Source organism: Trachypithecus francoisi, unplaced genomic scaffold (genome assembly GCF_009764315.1).
Source record: "Trachypithecus francoisi isolate TF-2019V2 unplaced genomic scaffold, Tfra_2.0 Lachesis_group10, whole genome shotgun sequence".
Classification (NCBI taxonomy): Eukaryota; Metazoa; Chordata; class Mammalia; order Primates; family Cercopithecidae; genus Trachypithecus; species Trachypithecus francoisi.
Window position 1 is genome coordinate 82654799 of NW_022681455.1, and position 20837 is coordinate 82675635.

Here is a 20837-nt window from a genome sequence, read left to right on the forward strand (position 1 = left end):
TGTCTTTCCGTACCAAAAGACAATATCAAAAAAGTAAAAAGACAACACAGAATGGGAGAAAATATTTGCAAATCATATATCTTATAAAGGACTTCTGTCTAGAATATATGAAGAAATCTCACAACTCAAAAAGACTTCAGATCTCTGGCTCTTCAATAAAAAAAGACAATCCCATTAAAAATGGGCAAAGATCTGAGTAGACATTTCTCAAAGAACTATATGTACAGTCAATAAGGACATGGAAAGATGCTCAGCATCATTAGTCATCAGGGACATGCAAATCAAAACCACAATGAGATACCACTTTACACTCACTAGAAAGGCAATAATAAAACCCAAACCAGCCAACCAAAACAAAACAAAACAAAAAACAGAAAAGAAGCTGGGCACGGTGGCTCACGCCTGTAATCCCAGCACTCTGGGAGGCCGAGGATGACGGATCATCTAAGTTTAGTTGAGACCAGCCTGGCCAACATGGCGAAATCCCGTCTCCATAAAAAATACAAAAATTAGCCGGGTGTGGTGGTGTGTGCCTGTAGTCCCAGCTACTGAGGAGGCTGAGGCAGGAGAATAGCTTGAACCTGGGAGCAGAGGCTGCAGTGAGCACAGATTGTAACACTGCACTCCAGCCTGGCGACAGAGCAAGACTTCATCTGAAAAAACAAAAAACAAGAATTAGCCAGGTGTAGTGGCGCATGCCTGTAATCCCAGCTACTTGGGAGGCTAAGGTGGGAGAATCACTTGAACTTGGGAGACTGAGGTTGCAGTGAGCCAAGATAACACCACTGCTCTCCAGCCTGGGCAACAGAGCAGACTGTTTCAAAAAGAGAAAAAAAAAGGCAGCGGAATCGCTTGAACCGGGGAGACCGAGGTTGCGGTGGAAAAAAAATGGAAAAGAGCAAGTATTGGTGGGGACATGGATAAATTAGAGTCCTCGTACACTGCCAGTGGAATGTAAAATTGCAGCCACTTTGGGAAACGGTAGGGTAGTTCCTCAAAGGATCAAACAAAATTACCATCGACCCAGCAATTCCACTCCTCGATATTATCCAAGAGAAATGGAAAACATGTGTCCACACAAAAACTTTATATAAACATTTATAGCAGCATGATTCATAGTAAGTCAAAAAATTGAAACCCAAATATCCATCAACTAACAAATGGATAAATAAAATATTGTGGCTGGGTGTGGTGGCTCATGAATAATAATCCCAGCTCTTTGGGAGGCTGAGGCAGTTGGATTGCTTGAGGCCAGTAGTTCCAGTCCAGCCTCAGCAACATAGCAAGACCTCGTCTCTACAGAAAACATTTAAAAATTAGCCAGGCAGGGCCGGGCGCAGTGGCTCACACTTGTAATCCTGGCACTTTGGGAGGTCAAGGTGGGTGGATCACTTGAGCTCTGGAGTACAAGACCAGCCTGGACAACATGGTGAAACCCCATCTCTCTCAAAAATATAAAAATTAGCCAGGTGTGGTGGTGCGTGCCTGCAGTCTTAGATACTCGGGAGACTGAGGCAGGAAGATCCCTTGAGCCAGGAGGTTGAGGCTGCAGTGAGCCATGATCATGCCACTGTACTCCAGCCTGGGTGACAGAGCAAGACTCTTGGTCTCCAAGAAAACAAAAACAAAAACAAAAACAAGGCCTCCAGTGCACCCTAAGGTTTGAGAAACACGGGTATAATGCAATGCAAAGGTGAGAGGCAGGAGTCGTATCATAGCATGATCAGAGCTGATGTTTATTGGGTGTTGACATGATCTCATGTAGTTTCCAAAAGCACCTTATGAAGTGCTGGTGCTATTATTATCCCATTGGAGAGATCAGGAAACTGAGGAGCAGCGAGGTGAAGTGACTTGCCCAAGGTCATACAGCTAGTGAATGGCAGGGTTGGCACCTGAAAGTCAGTTCCTTCTGCCCTCAAAGCCCATGCTATTAACCAGTGGGTCAGCATTTCCTAGATCTGGGTCCACAAACATCACTGGTCGTGATGGAGTAGTCTCAGGAGGAACTTGTATGTTCATTTTAAACTCCAATAGTTACATAACTATTTAAAGTGTAGTAGAAAATACATATATATCACCTCAAACTCATGATTTTAATAATGATGTTTCCCTTTAAAATAACTGAATTTATATTAAAGGTTAGTTGCTTTAATGAACTAGGTATGTTCATTTTTGAACTAGATATAAACTTAATAGTTTAAGTAAATAAAAGTACTGTTAGGTTCAAATATGGTAAATATAGTAGAAAGGGTAACAATGAAGTATGAGAAACACTAAGCCAGACTCAGTTGTTTTTCTTTTTGAGACAGAGTCTTGCTCTGTCACCCAGGCTGGAGTACAGTAGCGCAATTTCAGCTCACCACAACCTCTGCCTCCTAGGATCAAGCAATTCTCGTGCCTCGGCCTTCCAAGTAGCTGGGACTACAGGTGCGTGCCACCACACCTGGATAATTTTTTATATTTTTAGTAGAGACAGGGTTTGTCACATTGTCCAGGCTGGTCTCAAACTCCTGACTTCAGGTGATCTGCCCATGCCCGCCTTGGCCTCCCAAAGTGCTGGGATTATAGGCATGAGCCATGGCGCCTGGCCCAGACTCTGTTTACTGTAAAAATATGTAACAATTTATACTTTTTACTGTGTATATAAGCTGTACCTAATAACAGGACTATAGGCCAGGAGCAGTGGCTCATGCTTTTAATCTCAGTACTTTGGGAGGCCGAGGCAGGATTGCTTGAGCTCAGGAGTTCAAGATCAGCCTGGGTAACATAGGAAGATCGCATCTCTACAAAAAAAAAAAACTACCTGGGCTTGGTGTCGTGCACTTGTAGTCCCAGCTACTTGGGAGGCCAAGGTGTGAGGATTGTTTGAGTCTAGGAGGTCCAGGCCACAGTGAGCCATGACTGTGCCACTGCACTTCAGCCTGGGTGACAGAGTGCAACCCTGTCTCTAAAAATAAAAAAAAAATAATAAATAAAATGCCTCAGCAGGGTGTGATGGAACAGTGAGCGGATAGATTTGATGAGGGCTGGACTACATGATAAAGCAACTGTAACAAAATGTTAACATAGAACCTGGTAGTGCACACTCAGGGTGATTCACTGCACAATTCTTTCCACTTCTCTGGAAACTTTCATGCTGGAAAGAATGTCCAACATGATTGTTTATAGATTGTACCATACAATGAATACATGAATGAATGAATACATAAGGCCTAAAAACAGCAGAGGCCAGGCACAGTGGCTCACACCTGTAATCCCAGCACTTTGGGAGGCCAAGGCGGATGGATCACCTGAGGTCATGAGTTTGAGACCAGCCTGACCAACATGGCAAAACGCCATCTGTCCTAAAAATACAAAAACTGGCCAGACGTGGTGGTGCACAGCTGTAATCCCAGCTACTTGGGAGGCTGAGGCAGGAGAATTGCTTGAACCGGGAAATGGAGGTTGCAGTGAGCCAAGATCGCGCCGTTGCACTCCAGCCTGGGTGACAGAGCGAGACTCTTGTCAAACAAAACAAAACAAAACAAAACAAACAAAAAGAGAGGAATCTGCTGACATACCTTCTTGATGCTGTCTATATATAGGAAAGTGGTCATGTATTACTTTTATAATAAAAGTATTTTCTTTTTAGAGACAAAAACAGCACAAGAAGTCCATGGATAAAATCAGCATTTATTCAGAGGGCATGATGCCAGGAAGAAACTCCCTGAGCAGGAGACAATGGCTAGCCCCCGCTGCAAGGGGAACAAGGTCTCAGCCCTTCCCTACTCCCAGCCCTGCTGGAAAGGCCAGGAGCACAGTTCGTGGAGGGGCTCTAGGGTGGGCCTGGCTATGTGACCTGCCCCTCTGCCCACAGGTGAATGTGACCAGCGTCCCAAGGATCCCGAGTATCAGGAGAGCTGGCACAGGAAGTCGTGCAGAGGCAAAGCCAGGAGCCCCGACAGGGAGATCCCCAGCGTGTCAGAGATGCAGGTGGCCGCCATTGCAAACTCCCGGTGCTCATCACTGGTCTGGGAGGGCAGAGAACAGGGGTGAGGCTTCAGTCCCAGACATCCCTGCCCTGGGTGTCCCTGGACAGGCCACCCACAGCCCTTGCCCGGCCGGTGCTGACCTCCAGGGCGATGTTGTGGAAGGTGTTCACATAGGCTGCGCCTCCCAGGAGCCCCTCATACAGAATGATCAGGAAGACGAAGTAGATGCTTGGCAGAAAGCCGAACCACACGTCCGCCAGCAGGAATGCCAGGTTGAGGCACTGTGAGCAGAGGGAGAGGCTGAGCCTGGGCCCAGGGTGGGGCAGGGAGGGAGAGGGGGCCTCTCCTCCAGGGACCCTTGGTTCTAGGAGATACTGGTGAAGGACAGGGTTCCCAGGCCTAGATAAAATCTCAACACCAGCCCAGGGTGGTGGCTCAAACCTATAATCCCAGCACTTTGGAAGGCTGAGGCAGGCAGATCACCTGAGGTCAGGATTTCGAGACCAGCCTGGCCTGGTCTCTGCTAAACATGGTAAAACCCCATCTCAACTAAAAATACAAAAATTAGCTGGGTGTAGTGGTCCTGTAGTCCCAGCTACTTGGGAGGCTGAGGCAGGAGAATCGCTTGAACCTGGGAGGCAGAGGCTGCAGTGAGCCAAGATTGCACCACTGTACTCCAGCCTGGGCAACAGAGAGAGACTCCATCTCAAAAAAAAAAAAAAAAAAAAAAAAAAAATCCCAACCTCAGCCTGGTGCAGTGGCTCATGCAGGTAATACCAGCACATTGGGAGACCCAGGTGGGACGATCACTTGAGGCCAGGAGTTTGAGACCAGCCTGGGCAACATAACAGAACTCCGTCTCTATAAAAAATTTAAAAATTAGTTGAGCGTGGTGGCATGCACCTGTAGTCCCAGCTACTTGGGAGTCTAAGCAGGATTGCTTGAACCCAGGAGGTGGAAGCTGCAGTAAGCTATGACTGTGTCACTGTACTCCAGCCTGGGTGACAGAGCAAGATCCTGTCTCAAAAAACAAACAAACAAACAAACAAAACCGGAGGCTTCCTAAAGGAAGTGGGACCATCGAAACCAGGATTTCTCAATTGCAGCACTCTTGGCATTTGGTGCTGGTCGTTCTGTGTGGTGAGGGCTGTCCTGTGTACAGCAGTGCATTTAGCAGCATCCCTGACTCTGCCCACTAGATGCCCATAGCATCCCTTAGTTGTAACAACCAAAGAATGCCTGCAGACGTTGCCAAACATCCCCTGGGCAGCAAAATTGCCCGTTTGAAAAACCACTGGTTCACTATCGTAAAACAAGGTGGGAGTAGGCGGGCATCCTATTCAGCTGGGCTTGAACTCCTGGCCTCAAGCAGTTGCTGCCCCTCTGCCTCAGCCTCCCAAAGTGCTGGGATTATAGGCAGGAGCCACCGCACTTGGCCAGGAAGCCTCCTTGGTCCCCACTCCAGGGTGTAGGTCCCACCTCTGTATCCCAGTCTCTCAGGGAGGTGCCATTCTCCTAGCCCTGACCATGCTACGTTGCCTCTTGTGTAGTGTGTAGGCAACCTCCTGGCGGTTCATATATTTCGTATACGTAAACATCGCCTGGGGATCTAGGTACAAATGCCCCAAGCAGGGCTTACCCTAGAGGTCCCAATTCATTAAATCTGAGGTGGACTTAAAGATGAGCATTAAAAAGGACACACCCCTAGCCAGGTGTGGTGGCTCATGCCTGTAATCCCAGCACTTTGGGAGGCCAAGGTGGGTGGATCACCTGAGGTCAGAAGTTCAAGACCAGCCTAGCCAACATGGCGAAACCCCATCTCTATTAAAAAATACAAAAATTAGCCAGGTGTAGTGGCACGTGCCTGTAATCCCATCTACTCAGGAGGCTGAGGCAGGAGAATCGCTTGAATCCCAGAGGCGGAGGTTGCAGTGAGCTGAGATCACGCCATTGCACTCCAGCCTGAGCAACAAGAGCGAAACTCTGTCTCTAAAAAACAAAACAAAACAAAAAATTATCCGGGTGTAGTGGCGTGCACCTGTAATCCCAGCTACTCAGAAGGCTGAGGCTTGAGAATTGCTTGAATGTGGGAGGCAGAGGTTGCAGTGAGCCAAGATTGCACCACTGCATTCTAGCCTGGGCAATGGAGCAAGTCTTTATCTCAAAAAAAAAAAAAAAAAAAAAAAAAAATTATAGCTAAAAACATGTAGCTTAAAACCATAAGCTACATATTTCAGTGGTATCTAGAAGCACCCCAAATTATAAATCTGGGGTTTTGTGGGTACAAACCCTGGGCTTGCAGCACTGCTCAGATAAATAAGGAAAAAGGTTGGAGGATATTTACATGCTTTTGCCATAATATTAAAGTGTAATTTTTTCTTTCTTTTTTTTTGGGGGGGATAGGGTCTCACCCAGGCTGGGATACAGTAGCATGATTATGGCTCACTGCAGCCTGGAACTCCTGGGCTAAAGCAATCCTCCCGCCTCAGCCTCCCAAGTAGCTGGGATTACAGGTGAATGTCACCACACCCTGTTGTCTTTTGTAGAGATGGGGTCTCATGATGTTACCCAGGCTGCTCTCTCAAACTCCTGGCTCAAGCAATTCTCCCGCCTGTTTTTTTTTTTTTTTTTTAGAGATGGGGGTCTCACTATGTTGCCCAGTCTGGTCTCAAGCTCCTGGCTTCAAGTCATCCCCCTACCCTAGCCTCCAAAAGCATTGGGATTACAGGTGGGAGTCACAACACCTGGCCTAAAGTATAATCTCTATTTCTGTATTTTGCTATCACAGAATTGAATTCCTAAGGTTTTCTTTTCTTTTTTGGAGATGGAGTCTTGCTCTGTGTGGCCCAGGCTGGAGTGCAGTGGTGCGATCTCAGCTCACTGCAACCTCTATCTCCCAGGTTCAAGCAATTCTTCTGCCTCAGCCTAGCGAGTAGCTGGGATGACAGACAGGTGCCACCACGCCCGACTAATTTTTGTATTTTTAGTAGAGACGGGGTTTCACTGTGTTGGCCAGACTGGTCTTGAACTCCTGACCTCAGGTGATTCGTCCACCTCCAGCTCCCAAAGTGCTGGGATTACAGGTGTGAACCACCACTGGTGGAGTTCCTAGATTTCAAGAGCAGAGGACTTTCCTGTCACAGTTGACAGTTTATTGTAACAGTTACCTCCAGGGACTGTGGATTTGTAACCTTGAAACAATGAATACTGGTTATATGAAACTCCTTTTATTAGACTGTTGTAAGGAAGTGTGTTTGTGCCCTTAAAGCTGTAAACTACTGTTTGCCAAGGGCAGTGGGATTTGCTCACCACCCTTAAGATAAATAACCCATTGACTACAAAGTCACCAATTCTATTATAATTAACTATCTAGAATAAAGGAACTGTACATTTTCTTATAGTTAGAAACATTATTTGAAAGCCTGTCTCTTTGCATGAGGTAAGTGACCTATGATCATGCCACTGTACTCCAGCCTGGGCGACAGAAGAAGGTCCTGACTTTTTCTTTCTTTTTCTTTTTTTGGGAGACAGGGCCTCGTTCTGTTGCCTAGGCTGGAGTACAGAGGCATGACCTTGGTGCACTGCAGCCTTGACCTCATAGGCTCAAGTGATCCTCCCATCTCAGCTTCCTAGTAGCTAAGACTACAGGTGTGCACCACCACACCTGGCTAATTTTTGTAGAGATGTGATTTTGCCATGTTGCCCAGGCTGGACTTGAACTACCAGGCTCAAATGATCCACCTGCCTCAGCCTCCCAAAGTGCTGGGACTACAGGCATGAGCCACCTGGCCCAGCCCAATCACCACACAGCTTAAAACACACACACACACACGCATACATACACAATACAAACCCTTGTTCTTCCATTCTTCCTTTCATCTCTATTTCTTACAACTACTCTGAAAAATAGGTATTGGCCACACCCAATTTATACATGAGGAAATTGCGGCTCAGAGAGGTTCTGAGACCTGCCCTAAGTCACTCAGTGGCTGAGTACTGAAGCTCAGTTTTGCTTGGCTCCTGAGGCTATACATTTTACATGGAGCCCTGCTGGACTTCGGTACCCTGTGCTAAGAAATGATAGTGGGCCGGGCGCGGTGGCTCAAGCCTGTAATCCCAGCACTTTGGGAGGCCGAGACGGGCGGATCACGAGGTCAGGAGATCGAGACCATCCTGGCTAACACGGTGAAACCCCGTCTCTACTAAAAATACAAAAAACTAGCCGGGCGAGGTGGCGGGCGCCTGTAGTCCCAGCTACTCGGGAGGCTGAGGCAGGAGAATGGCGTGAACCCGGGAGGCGGAGCTTGCAGTGAGCCGAGATTGCGCCACTGCACTCCAGTCTGGGCGACAGAGCGAGACTCTGCCTCAAAAAAAAAAAAAAAAAAAAAAAAAAAAAGAAATGATAGTGTACAATTTATACTTCCCTGTAATCCCAGCACTTTGGGAGGCTGAGGCCAGCACATCACCTGAGGTCAGGAGTTCAAGACCAGCAAATATGGCAAAACCCCATCTCTACTAAAAATACAAAAATTAGCCAGGTATGGAGGGAGGCACCTGTAATCCCAGCTACTCGGGAGACTGAGGCAGGAGAATCACTTGAATCCGGGAGGCAGAGGTTGCAGTGAGCCAAGATCGTGCCACTGCACTCCAGCCTGGACAACAGAGTGAGACTCTGTCTCAAAAAAAAAAAAAAAAAAAAAAAAAAAATTACACTTCCTACTGATAGTGGGAAGCAGGGGAGTTTGGGGAAGCTGGGAGCCAAGGTGGGAACGGAGTGAGGGGCAGGGGTTTGGTACCTGCAGCAGGGCCAGGGCCCAGGTGAAACGGATGTGACAGCAGCGGAGAGAAGAGCGGGAGGCAAAGACGCCAGCCTGGTACAACATCTGGTACCTGAGGTCAGGGTAGGGAGTAGGAGAGGACGCTCCTCCAGGGACCATCCCACTCCCCCAGGTCCCTACTGAGCAGGGCAGCCCCATCACCACGGCACCCTCCCAGCCCACTGCCCTCGCTCCTCTTACCAGCGGTATTGCTGAGCGTGACTCAGGGAAGTGTTCCGGAAAAAGAGGAGTTCAAACTGCAGCAAAGACCAGACAGGGGAGATGGATGGGGCCGTGTGGGTCCCAGCCCCAGTCACCACCTCCACACCCCTCCCAGCACCCCTCACTCACAAGTCCCTGGTTGATGAAATATTCGGCAAAGTAAACCACGACCAAGGGGACAATGTACCACAGCAGACCCTGGAAAAGGCAGAAGATATAAGTGGGGGGCCCGGAGGTGAGCAACTCCCACGGGGACACACCCCAGCCATTATCCGAACCTTGAACACTGTCCACCTTTCCCGAAGGGAGAGGCTGGAGCTGGAGCCTGCAGGGGAACAGAGAGAGAAGGGCAGATGAAGTTTTCACACTGAAGACTCGGCAAAGAGGCGCCGGTGTGACAGAATTAACCAGACCACGCAACAGTGGGAAGTGACTTACATGCCACTGTATTGGACACTTAAAAATTGTTAAAATGGTTGGGCGCAGTGGCTCACGCTTGTAATCCCAGCAATTTGGGAAGCTGAGGCGGGCGGATCACCTGAGGTCAGGAGTTCAAGATCACCCTGGCCAACATGGAGAAACCCCATCTCTACTAAAAATACAAAAATTAGCCGTGTGTGATGGCGGGTGCCTGTAATCCCAGCTACTCAGGTGGCTGAGGCGGGAGAATCACTTGAACCCGGGAGGCAGAGGTTGCAGTGAGCTGAGATTGCGCCATCACACTCCAGCCTGGGCAACAAGAGTGAAACTCCGTCTCAAAAAAATAAAATAAGACAAAAAAATAAAATAAAATGGTAAACTTCGAGTAATATATATACTTTTTACCATGATGAAAAAAAAAAGCTAACCAGGTGAGACCTCTTCATGTCTCTTTTTAAATTGTTTTTATTTTTTGAGACAGAGTCTCACTCAGTTGCCCAGGCAGGAGTGCAGTGGTGCGATCTCGGCTCACTGCAACCTCCGCCTCCTGGGTTCAAGCTTATCCCTTTGAACACTTCCAAAGGATCACTTGAACTAGAACATCCCAGCTTATCCCCACCGCAGGGCCTCAGCACTTGTGACTGGAATGCCTGGCACATGGTAAGTACTCAATTAATACCTCTCCCTCCCTCCCTTTCTTTTCTTTCTTTCTTTTCTTTTTTATGACAGGGTCTTGCTCTGTTGCCCAGGATGGACTCAAACTCCTGAGCTCAAGAGATCCTCCTGCTTCAGCCTCCCAAAGTGCTGGGATATTACAGGCGTGAGCCTCTGTGCTGGGCCTCAACAAGTATTTCTCAAATAGACAAAGGCTTTTCCCATAACCAGTACCCTCACTCTCTTTCCCCTCATAACTGTGTCCATTGCAGAGAGGAAAAGGCCAAACCCAGAGAGAAAGTGACCTTTCTAAGGGTCTGTGTCTCCCACCTGGCTTCAACTCCGGGGCCTCGGTTCTTATGAGGGGCTGCCGGGATGAGCTCTCTGCCTCTTCTTCCCCTCCAGGGTCCTGGGCCTCAGGAGATGTGAGCAACAAGAAATAGCTAGGAGTAGGATGAAGGCAGGGTCAGAGACCCCTACTGACTGGGAAGGTCCCCAGGGGCTGTTTAGGCCACTCTTTTCCCAGGGAACACCTCTACCTTTGAACACTTCCAAAGATGGGTAGCTCACTGCCTCTAAGGTGCCTACACTGTGCTGGAGAGCTCCAATTGTAGACAAAGGCTCCCTTCTTTGGAGCTGAATTTATCTCCTTGTTGTTCCTATTCACGGGCCTTTGTTTTGTTGTGATTTTTTTTCAGAGACAGGGTCTTTCTCCATCACCCAGGCTGGAATGCAGTGGTGCAATCATAGCTCACTGCAGCCTCGACCTCCCAGGCTCAAGCAATCCTCCTGCCTCAGCCTCCCAAGTAGCTGGGACTACAGGCATGTGCCACCAAGCCCGCCTCATATTTTCCATTTTTTGTATAAATGGAATCTCGCTATGCTGCCCAGGCTGGTCTCAAATTTCTCACCTCTAGTGGTCCTCCAGGTTCAGTCTACTAAAGCACTGGGATTACAGCCATGAGCCACTATGTTCAGCAGGTCCTCGTTTGGACTGCTGGCTCATATCAAGCGAGTCAGTTCTGTTTTCTGGCCATTATTATTCTAATGGTTGCTCTAGTTCCCATTAATTATACGTTCACTCTGTGCTAGGCCAGAACTTCCTCGATTTTAGTCACTTAGGTTCTGGCTTCATGTTATTTGCCATATCCACTTTCCTCCTGTGTGTATATATATATATTTACTTAATATTTTCCTTTAAATGGACTCACTTTTTCTACCTGGACTTGTCCTAAGCACTAATCTTGTGAAGGGTCAGGTGTGATTGGCTAGTTCAAAGTGTTTCCTTTTTTTTTTGTTTTTTTTGAGATGAGTCTCGCTCTGTTGCCCAGCCTGGAGGGCAGTGGCATGATCTCGGCTCACTGCAACCTCTGCCTCCTGGCGATTCTTCTGCCTCAGCCTCCCAAGTAGCTGGGACTACAAGCAAGCGCCACTAAGCCTGGCTAATTTTTGTATTTTTAGTAGACACAGGTTTCACCCCACCACCATGCCGGGCCAAAGTGCTTCCTAATATGTATGAAAATACAAGAACTATATCAGGCCAGGCACAGTGGCTCACGCCTGTATTCCCAGCATTATGGGAGGCCAAGGCAGGCGGATCACTTGAGGTCAGGAGTTCAAGACCAGCCTGGCCAACACAGTGAAACCCGTGTCTACTAAAAATATAAAAAATTAGCCAGGCCTGGTGGCATGGGCCTGTAGTCCCAGCTACTTGGGAGGTTGAGGCAGGAGAATCACTAGAGCCCGGGAGACCGAAGTTGCAGTGAGCTGAGATCACACCAGCCACTGCACTCCAGCCTGAGTGACAGAGAGACTTCATCTCAAAAAAAAAAAAAGAACTAATCAAAGTCCACCCTCATCCTACTTCTAATCACCTTGGGAACCACACTGTGCTGAATGCATTACCCTCATCACCTCCCAGGAAAGCAAGAACGACTGCCATTTGAGATATGGGGAAACTGAGGGTTCAGAGAGGTGGAGTAACTTGTTCAACGCCACACAGCTAAAAAGTAGCAGCTCCAGGACTCACACCTGGGGCTATCAGAGTCCAGATTCCACCTCCCTTCAGAGCAAGGTAGGGATTTGAAGGTTGCAATCATAATCAAGTTTTCTTTCTTTTTTTTTTTTTCCTGAGACAGAGTCTTACTCTGTTGCCCGGGCTGGAGTGCAATGGTGAGATCTCGGCTCACTGCCACCACTGCCTCCAGGGTTCAAGCAATCCTCCTGCCTCAGCCTCCTGAGTAGTTGGGACTACAGGCACCCGCCAACATACCTGGCTAATTTTTGTATTTTTAGTAGTGATGGGGTTTCACCATGTTGGCCAGGCTGGTTTCCTGACCTTAGGCGATCTGCCCTCCTCGGCCTCCCAAAATGCTGGGATTACAGGCGTGAGCCACCACGCCTGGCCATGGCCAAGTTTTCTCTCCTTGGATCCCTCTCCCTCCTAGTTCAGGACAACTCACCTGGCCAGCAGCAGGGCAGGGATACCCAGCATGGAGAGCAGGGTCTGCTGGGGGGAGAGGCCAGCCTGGGTGAGGCCCAGGTAGGACAGGGCCCCCAGCAGCCCAGCTCCCCCAGTCCCTGAGGACCACCAGGAGATCACAGCCCTGGGAAGGAGAACACAGGAGCATTCAGGAGGACCAAGGCCGACCATGTGACAGCCTCTCCCCACATTCCCTGCTCCACCTGCTTACCTGGGGTAGAAAGCAGTGAGGGAGAGGAAGGTGACCTCCCCGAGGCCTGATGAGATGCTAGCCAAGACCACACCTGGGGGGAGGACAAGCAACAGGGTGGTAACACCTTGCCCTGCCACATCGCCCAGGCCCCTAAGGTGTCTGGCCATGGCCTCCTCCATATCACCTCATAGAGGCTCCAACAGATCTCGTGTACAGGCCAGGTTCCAGGTCTGAAGCAGAGTCCCCCTCCCCTGTGTGCCCCTTCACGGAGAGTGGCACCTCCATCCACCCAGTTATCAGACCAGGAGCAGACATGCACCCTTGATGTCTCTGCCCCTCCAACAGTCTTTTTCTTTTTCTTTTCTTTTCTTTTTGGAGATGGAGTCTCGCCCTGTCACCCAGGCTGGAGTACAGTGGCGTGATCTCGGCTCACTGCAACCTTCTGCCTCCCAGGTTCAGGAGATTCTCCTGCCTCAGCCTCCTGAGTAGCTGGGATTACAGGCTCGTGCCACCACACCCAGCTAATTTTTGTATTTTTGGTACAGACAGGGTTTCTCCATGTTGGCCAGGCTGGTTTCGAACTCCTGACCTCAGGTGATCTGCCTGCCTCGGCTTTCCAAAATGCTGGGATTATAGGCATGAGTCAACGTGCCCGGCCCATCACAGAGTCTTGACTTTGTTCACCTCAATCTCCATCTAATTCATCCATTTTTTCCCATCTCCTCCACTGCCTACCCCTTCAAATTGCCCCAGTATCCCATCTCCTACTGCTGATAGCCCTAGCAGGCCTCTAAGGGTGACAGAAAGAATCCCTTTCCTCTGGGAGGCTGGGAAGACTCTTCCCACAAATGCTCTGATGCGGTTCCTCAGGGACCCCCATCTGACACAGAATCGCACACTCACCACACAGGCTGGTCCCCACAGAATGAGAAAAGGCAACCAGGACGAAGCTTCCAGCAGCACAAATCCCACTGACAAGAACCCGGGGGCTGAGGGGGCCAGAACGGAAGAGAGAGGGAAGGTCAGTCTCTACTCTCAGCATCTCAGCCCTCCCGGCCTCCCCATTCTCAGCTCCTGCCTGCCCTGCCTCCTGCTACTCCCACCCAGACCTGTAGGGCAGCAGGTGAAGGCCAAGAGGAGCCAACAATTTGATGACGAGCGTGGGGAGGATGTCTGCCAGGAGCACGGCCTGGGACAGGAGAAAGGAGTGAGACCCCAGAGGTTCCAGGGGACAACCCTCCCAACCACGTGGCCAAGGAGAAGTAGGAGCCGGGCTGCTACAAACACAGGCTCTGGGGTCAGGCACACCTGGGTTCAAGTCTCAGCTCTGCCACTCCTTAGCTGTGTGTCAAGAGTTTATATTCTATCAGCTTCAGTTTCCTCATCTGGAAAATGGGGATATCATAGCACCTAGCTCACAGGACTGCTGTGTGGATTAAACGAGCTAATATATGCTACATACAGAAAGGGCTCAGAAACTGTATACATATATATAAAAACCTTTATATATATAAATATATATATAAATATAAATATATATATATAATATAAATATATATATATATAAAATATAATAAATATATATATAAAATATAAATATATATATATATATATATATATTTTTTTTTTTTTGAGACGGAGTCTTACTCTGCCACCCAGGCTGGAGTGTAGTGACTCGATCTCGGCTCACTACAACCTCCACCTCCTGGGTTCAAGTGACTCTCCTGCCTCAGCCTCCCAAGTAGCTGGGATTACAGGTGTGCACCACCACATCTGGCTAATTTTTGTATTTGTAGTACAGATAGGGTTTCACCATGTTGGCCAGGCTGGTCTTGAACTCCTGGCCTCAAGTGATCTGCCCGCCTCAGCCTCAGAAATTATATTAAGATCTCGATTATTACATATACCCTTTTTTTCTCTTTTCCCTTAAGATGGGGTCTCACTATACTGCCCAGGCTGGTCTCAAACTCCTAGGCTCAGGTGATCCTCCCACCTTGGTCTCCCAAAGTGCTGGGATTACAGGTGTAAGCCAATGCGCCCAGCCCAGGTCTCAACTGTTTTAATCATGACAGGCCCAGCTGGGTAGTGAAGGGCTGGGAGTGGGGTCTCTAGACCCAGGGGCCCTGGGTCAGGAGAGGACCAGGTGAGATTAGTACGCACAGCCGTAGAGACAGAGTTGCAGTCAAATCGTGATGAGCTGTTGTGGGGGATGGGCACTGGGCCTGGGTCCACCTGATGGAAGAAAACAATGTCTTTCACCCTGGAAGCAGAGGGATAGACACACAGAGCCAGCTCTCATCCCAGCTCTGCCTTCAGTTGAAGGATGGCTTTGGGTCAGCAGTGACTGACCTCTCAGGACCTCAGCGCCTCTGCATGCACAATGAAGAGGGGTTTCCATATGAGTCTCACCCTACTAGACCACAGGCCACAGATGACCCCGTAAATGGACTTTGTTTAGATAACACATTCAAGAGCTTTCTTTTTTTTTGAGATGGAGTCCCACTCTGTTGCCCAAGTTAGAGTGCAGTGGTGTGATCTTGGCTCATTGCAACCTCTGCCTCCTGGCTTCAAGCAGTTCTTCTGCCTCAGCCTCTTGAGTAGCTCAGACTATAGGTGTGTGCCACCACACCCAGCTAGTTTTTGTATTTTTAGTAGAGTTGGAGTTTCACCATGTTGGCCAGGTTGGTCTTGAACTCCTGACTTCAAGTGATCTGCCTGCCTCAGCCTCCCAAACTGCTGGGATTATGGGTGTGAGCCACTGTGCCCAGCCAGAGACTGGAAACTTTACCCCTCCTTGTGCCATCCCTTGGCCACCCCATTCCATGAGTTTTTCAAGGGGGCCTCTGTCCCACGCCCTCATCTTCCCACAGGGACTAACCATGGTGGTGGTGGTAGAGAGTCACTTACATGGCTCTGGTTTCCCGATGTCCTCTCGTGGCTAAGGATGTCATGGGCAGCACTCAGCATCACCACATAAGAGAAGTTGTTGCAAAGGCCCAGCAGCCTGGAAGGAGGACAGGTCTCAGCTCCCTCCTGATTCTGCAGCCATCTGTATAGCCTTTGTGCCAAACCTCCCCTTACCTGTGCCCTTCAATCAGCTCCCTCTTTTTTTTTTCCTCTATCACCAGATCCCATCTTCATTCAGTGTTGGGGTCAGAAATACAGGCTTTGGTGCTTGGGCAAGATAGTGAGACCCCCGTCTCTACAAAAAATTAAAAAATTAGCCAGGTGTGGTGGCTCGAACTGTAGTCCCAGCTACTTGGGCGGCTGAGGTGGGAGGATTGCTTGAGTCCAGGAGTTAGAGGCTGCAGTGAACTGTGATCATGCCACTGCACTCCAGCCTGGGTGACAGAGCAAGACCCTGTTACAAAAATAAAAAATAAAAAGGAAGAGGCCGGGTGCGGTGGGGCTACCTTGGCCAGCACTTTGAGGGGCCAAGGTAGGAGGATCACCTGAGGTTGGGAGTTCGAGACCAGCCTGACCAACATGGAGCCATCCCATCTCTACTAAAAAATACGAAATTAGCCGGGAGAAGTGGCACACGCCTGTAATCCTAGCTACTCAGGAGGCTGCGGCAGGAGAACCACTTGAACCTGAAAGGCAGAGTTTGTGGTGAGCCGAGATTGTGCCATTGCACTCCAGTCTGGGTTCAAAAGTGAGACTCCATCTCAAAAAAAAGAAAAAGAAAAAAAAAAGGAAGAAAGAGGGGCTTTGGGATCACAGAGTTGGATTCACTTCCAGCCTCCCAGGCCTCTCCCAGAAGGTCTCCATGACCACTCTCTCCTCTGAGTTCCCACTGTGACTCAGTTCCTGGGGCACTTCTCATCCTCTGATGCACTGCAGTACAGTAAAAAAAAAAAAAAAAAAAAAAAATCCGGGGAAGCCGGGCACGGTGGCTCACACCTGTAATCCCAGCACTTTGGGAGGCTGAGGCGAGTAGATCACTTGAGGCCAGGAGTTGGAGACCATTCTGGCCAACATGACAAAATCCCATCTCTACTGGAAATACAAATATCAGTTGGGCGTGGTGGCTCATGCCTGTAATCCCAGCTACTTCGGAGGGTGAGGCACAAGAATTGCCTGAATTGGGAGGCGGAGGTTGCAGTAAGTAAGCCAAGATCCTGCTTTTTTGAGACTCTGTCTCAAAAAAAAAAAAAAAAAAAAAAAAAATCCTGGGGCTGGAAACCAAAAGGACTGTGTTCAAGCCCCAAGTCTGCTGTTTAGTAGTCTCAGTCTACTCATGTGCAAAATAGGGATACAAATTCATCTCCTGACTATCCCCCCAACAGAATGCTATACGGATCAAAACAAGGTAAGATCAAAGGCCTTTAGGATTCAGGAAGGGTTTTGTTTGTTTACCCTCATCTCCCAGATTTGCACTCAGTGATGGGAGGGAATCTGGGTCTGGTGCCAGAGATTTCATTAGGGGCCTTTTCACAAGACTTTGAAGTAGAACTACAATACTACTCTTCCCATTTGACTGTAGAGGAACCAGGGTCAGAGAGGTTAAGTGACTCTTCCAAACAGTACATGGGAAGCCACTTCCAACCCAATCCGGAAGTGGGTGGAGGATCCAAGTCCTCAATGTTTAGGTTAATGCTAGAAGTATTTCCGGAGGCTTGGTATTTGAATGATTTTAGAAAGGTATATGGATGACCTTTTAAAAAGTTTCAGTGCGGGGCACGGTGACTCACGCCTGTAATCCCAGCACTGTGGGAGGTGGAGGCAAGCGGATCACCTAAGGTCAGGAGTTCCACACCAGCCTGACCAGCATGGTGAAATCCTATCTCTCCAAAAAATTAGCTGTGTCTGGTGATGCGTGCCTGTAATCCCAGCTATTCAGGGGGCTGAGACAGGAGAATCGCTTGAACCTGGGAGGCGGAGGTTTTGGTGAGCCGAGATCGTGCCCCGGCTCTCTAGCCTCGGTGACAGAGTGAGACTATGTCTCAAAAATAAAATCAAATTAAAAAAAGGTTCAGGCCCGGCATGGTGGCTCATGCTTGCAATCTCAGCACTTTGGAAGGTTGAGGTAGGAGAATCACTTGAGGCTACGAGTTTGAGACCAGCCCAGTCTTTTTTATAGTGAGACCCTATCTCTATAAAAAAATTAAAAAATTAGCCAGGTGCGGTGGTGCACGCCTGTAGTCACAGCTACCTGGAGGCTGAGGTGGGAGGATCACTTGAGCCCAGGAGTTCCAGGCTACAGTGAGCTGTGATTGCATCACTGCATTCCAACCTGGGCAACAGAGCAAGACCCTGTCTCAGAAAGAAAAAGAATAAGATAAAATAAATAAAAAAATAAAAGTTTTAGTAGTGATGCATTTATTTAAACGTTCATTAGGAAAATGCTGGTTTTCCATGTGGAGTCGTGATTTAAAGTTTTCTTTTAAAAAATATGTGCATTAAAAAACTTTAAGGCTGAATTGGTTGGAGAAAAAATGTAAATAATCCTACAGATGCTATGAGGATCTGGCGAAATCCGGAAGGTGATAAGGAGTGAAGTTTGGAAATTTTACATGCTGCCCCCGGGCAAACCAGTGGATTCAGTAAATATTTGTGGGTTCAGCTCCTTTGCGCAGCTTAACTCTTTCTTCCTCCTTTCCTCCTGTCACTTCCTTCTTCCCACGCCATTGTCACTTGCTGAACTCTCAGGCCACTCACCAGAAGCCCACCGCGTTCTTCCAATGGGCGCCCTGATGGTCCAACAGAGGGAGCCGTGGCTCCGGGACGGTCTCCTCACCTGGGAGAGCGAGAAGAGGGCATGACCCCCACCCACTCTCAGGCGCACGACGGCCCCAAGCGTGTCCTCCCGGGGTGGAGTCAACTCTCACTCCCCTCAGGTGGGCTGCGAGCCAGAGGTGGTCGCTCCAAGAGGGTGGGCCGGATTACTCACCCTCGGAATCCGAAAGGCGCCGCCGCGAGCCCGCACAGCCTCCCATCGCATCAAGTTCAGGTCCCCCAAGGGTCCAGGGTCATAGAGTGTCCAAAGGGGGCTCCCACGGGAGGGATGAGGGTCTGCGACAGGCGACAAGGATCAACGCCCGATTGCCGGTCCCAGCTCCGGCTTGTCTGGGGCACTCGCGCCCCGCAATCCATCAAGGAAGCTGGGGGCTCCATCTCGAGCGCCCTACGACCCACCACGCCCCACCCATCGTACTCTGCCCCCGCCCCGTCTACAGCAGGGACCCTGCGGCCTGTACCTTTAAGAGCAGCAGAACGTTCTGCACTATGCAGAGGCCGGCTGTCGGATCACGTGACAGCACCCGCGTGTTCCCCCATCACGTGCTCAGAGGTTTTCCCTACTTCCGGGTCCTCTCTATCTTCGCTTTGGGCCTTCTCGGCTTCGGAGCGTGAGAAAGGGAGGGGCCGGAGAACCCTGGAACCGCAGGTTTTAAACTGGAGCGGGTGGGAGCAGCAAGCGGAGCCATGACCTTAGATCAGTGGCGCTCAGGACCGAGACGGTATCCTGCCAGGACCAGTTATGGCTGTGGGAGGCTTCAGTTCCTGTCCTTCAGCACTCACTTGCCAGAAACAAATATGGACCTGCTTATTCCTCCCTTTTTGTTTTTGTTTTTGTTTTTGAGGCAGGAGTGTTTCTGGTTTCGAACAAAGACGACCAGTTTCAGGTCATTCTTATCCCCATCTGTTGACTTTACAAATTGTTTTAGAGACCTAAATAAACATAACACCCATCTAAGGGGATTTCATTAATTATCTACTGACAGTATCCAAGATGTTAAGAGATCCCTATTTCCAAATTATCCTAGAACCAAAAAATGTCACAGCAGTTCAACCCCTGGTGTTACAGATGAGAAAACCAAGGGACAAATATATATATAACTATATATATGTATAATATATATACATATAAAACAAAAATTAGCCGGGCATGGTGGCGCATGCCTGTAGTCACAGGTACTTTGGAGGCTGAGGTGGGAGGATCACTTGTGCCTAGGAGGTGAAGCTACAGTGAGCTATGATCATGCCACTTGCACTCCAGCCTGGGCGACAGAGTGAGAGCCTCTCTCAAAAAAAGAAAAAGTAAAAAAGAAAAGAAGATATATATATATATATATCTGTGTGTGTGTGTGAAAAATTGGAAAATTGTTGACGATCATACAATGTTATACCTAAAGGTGACCTTAGAGACCTGTATGGTGATAAGAAATAGAGCACCAGAGGGCCACTGGGTTGGCTCCAGGCTGCTGCAGGATTCCTGCCTCCATCAAAGGTGGTGCTTAGACCAGATTTCTTTTTTTTTTTGACAGGGTTTTGCTCTGTTGCCCAGGCTGGAGTGCAGCGGCAGGATCTTGGTTTGCTGCAACATTGACCTCCCAGGCTCAGGCGATCCTCCCACCTCAGCCTCCTGAGTAGCTGAGACAGCAGGTGCACACCACCATGCCCAGCTGATTTTTGTATTTTTTGTAGAGACGGGATTTTGCCACGTTGCCCAGGCTGGCCTCAAACTCCTGAGCTCAAGCAATCCACCTGCCTTGGCTTCCCAAAGTGCTGGGACTACAGGCGTGAGCCACTGCACCTGGCCAGACTAAATGTTTTTAAGGCCTAAGATTCCGATGCTGTGATTTCATCCAATTGCCCTAATTGGAATAGGAAAGTGGGGCTGGGGAGGGGAGAAGGAGGGTGTGGGGAAGAGAAGTAGAGCAAGGTCACTTTATGTAGTTCCAAACAAGGAATCATACTCTTACCTTCCCCTAGGTGGAAAGCGGCATCCTGCATTCTCTTCTTGTCCTTGGCCTCATCTCTGCTATGGGCTGTGCCACCTCTATCCGCTCTTTCTCACCACCAGGCCTTCAGAATGCTGTTTGAAATGTGCCCTCTGGTCTGGGCGTGGTGGCTCACATCCGTCATCCCAGCACTTTGGGAGGCCAAGGTGGGCAGATCACCTGAGGTCAGGAGTTCAAGACCAGCCTGGCCAAATGGCAAAACCCTGTCTGTACTAAAGATACAAAAATTAGCCAGCCATGGTGGCACGCACTTGTAATCCCAGCTACTCGGGAGGCTGAGGCAGGAGAATCACTTGAACCAGGGAGGCGGAGGTTGCAGTGAGCCAAGATCTC

The 20837-nt window shown here is 49.1% G+C and overlaps 1 protein-coding gene across 10 annotated transcripts; it reads right to left on the bottom strand.

The window, feature by feature from the left end:
• Positions 1-3652: 3652 nt before the first annotated feature.
• Positions 3653-20604, bottom strand: CLN3 (CLN3 lysosomal/endosomal transmembrane protein, battenin). 10 transcript variants are annotated; one of them, XM_033217991.1, is made up of 17 exons: positions 20466-20604; positions 18960-19135; positions 18653-18774; positions 18421-18499; positions 15667-15763; positions 14920-14991; positions 13869-13948; positions 13663-13748; positions 12778-12850; positions 12547-12690; positions 10415-10527; positions 9289-9335; positions 9140-9208; positions 8990-9045; positions 8768-8861; positions 4112-4252; positions 3653-4010 (listed from the first exon to the last, which is right to left on the bottom strand). In XM_033217991.1, the coding sequence occupies exons 3-17, from the start codon at positions 18696-18698 to the stop codon at positions 3891-3893; spliced, it is 1317 nt and encodes a 438-aa protein (XP_033073882.1). In that variant the 5' UTR covers positions 18699-18774; positions 18960-19135; positions 20466-20604; the 3' UTR covers positions 3653-3890. The 10 variants fall into 10 exon arrangements, with proteins under 10 accessions (XP_033073882.1, XP_033073883.1, XP_033073884.1 ...); XM_033217992.1 differs by having other exon boundaries at positions 18960-19225; positions 20466-20603; XM_033217993.1 differs by lacking the exon at positions 18421-18499.
• Positions 20605-20837: the final 233 nt, after the last annotated feature.

What these genes read in the sequence shown, in the direction of transcription:
- CLN3 (XM_033217991.1), bottom strand. Translation starts at nt 18,698, where the DNA reads ATGGGAGGCTGTGCGGGCTCGCGGCGGCGCCTTTCGGATTCCGAGG. An exon ending in CATCGGGAAACCAGAGCCAT is followed by an intron (nt 14,992 to 15,666) that starts GTAAGTGACTCT and finishes TTCTTCCATCAG; the next exon opens with GTGGACCCAGGCCCAGTGCC. An exon ending in AAAGGTGGACAGTGTTCAAG is followed by an intron (nt 9,209 to 9,288) that starts GTTCGGATAATG and finishes TGCCTTTTCCAG; the next exon opens with GGTCTGCTGTGGTACATTGT.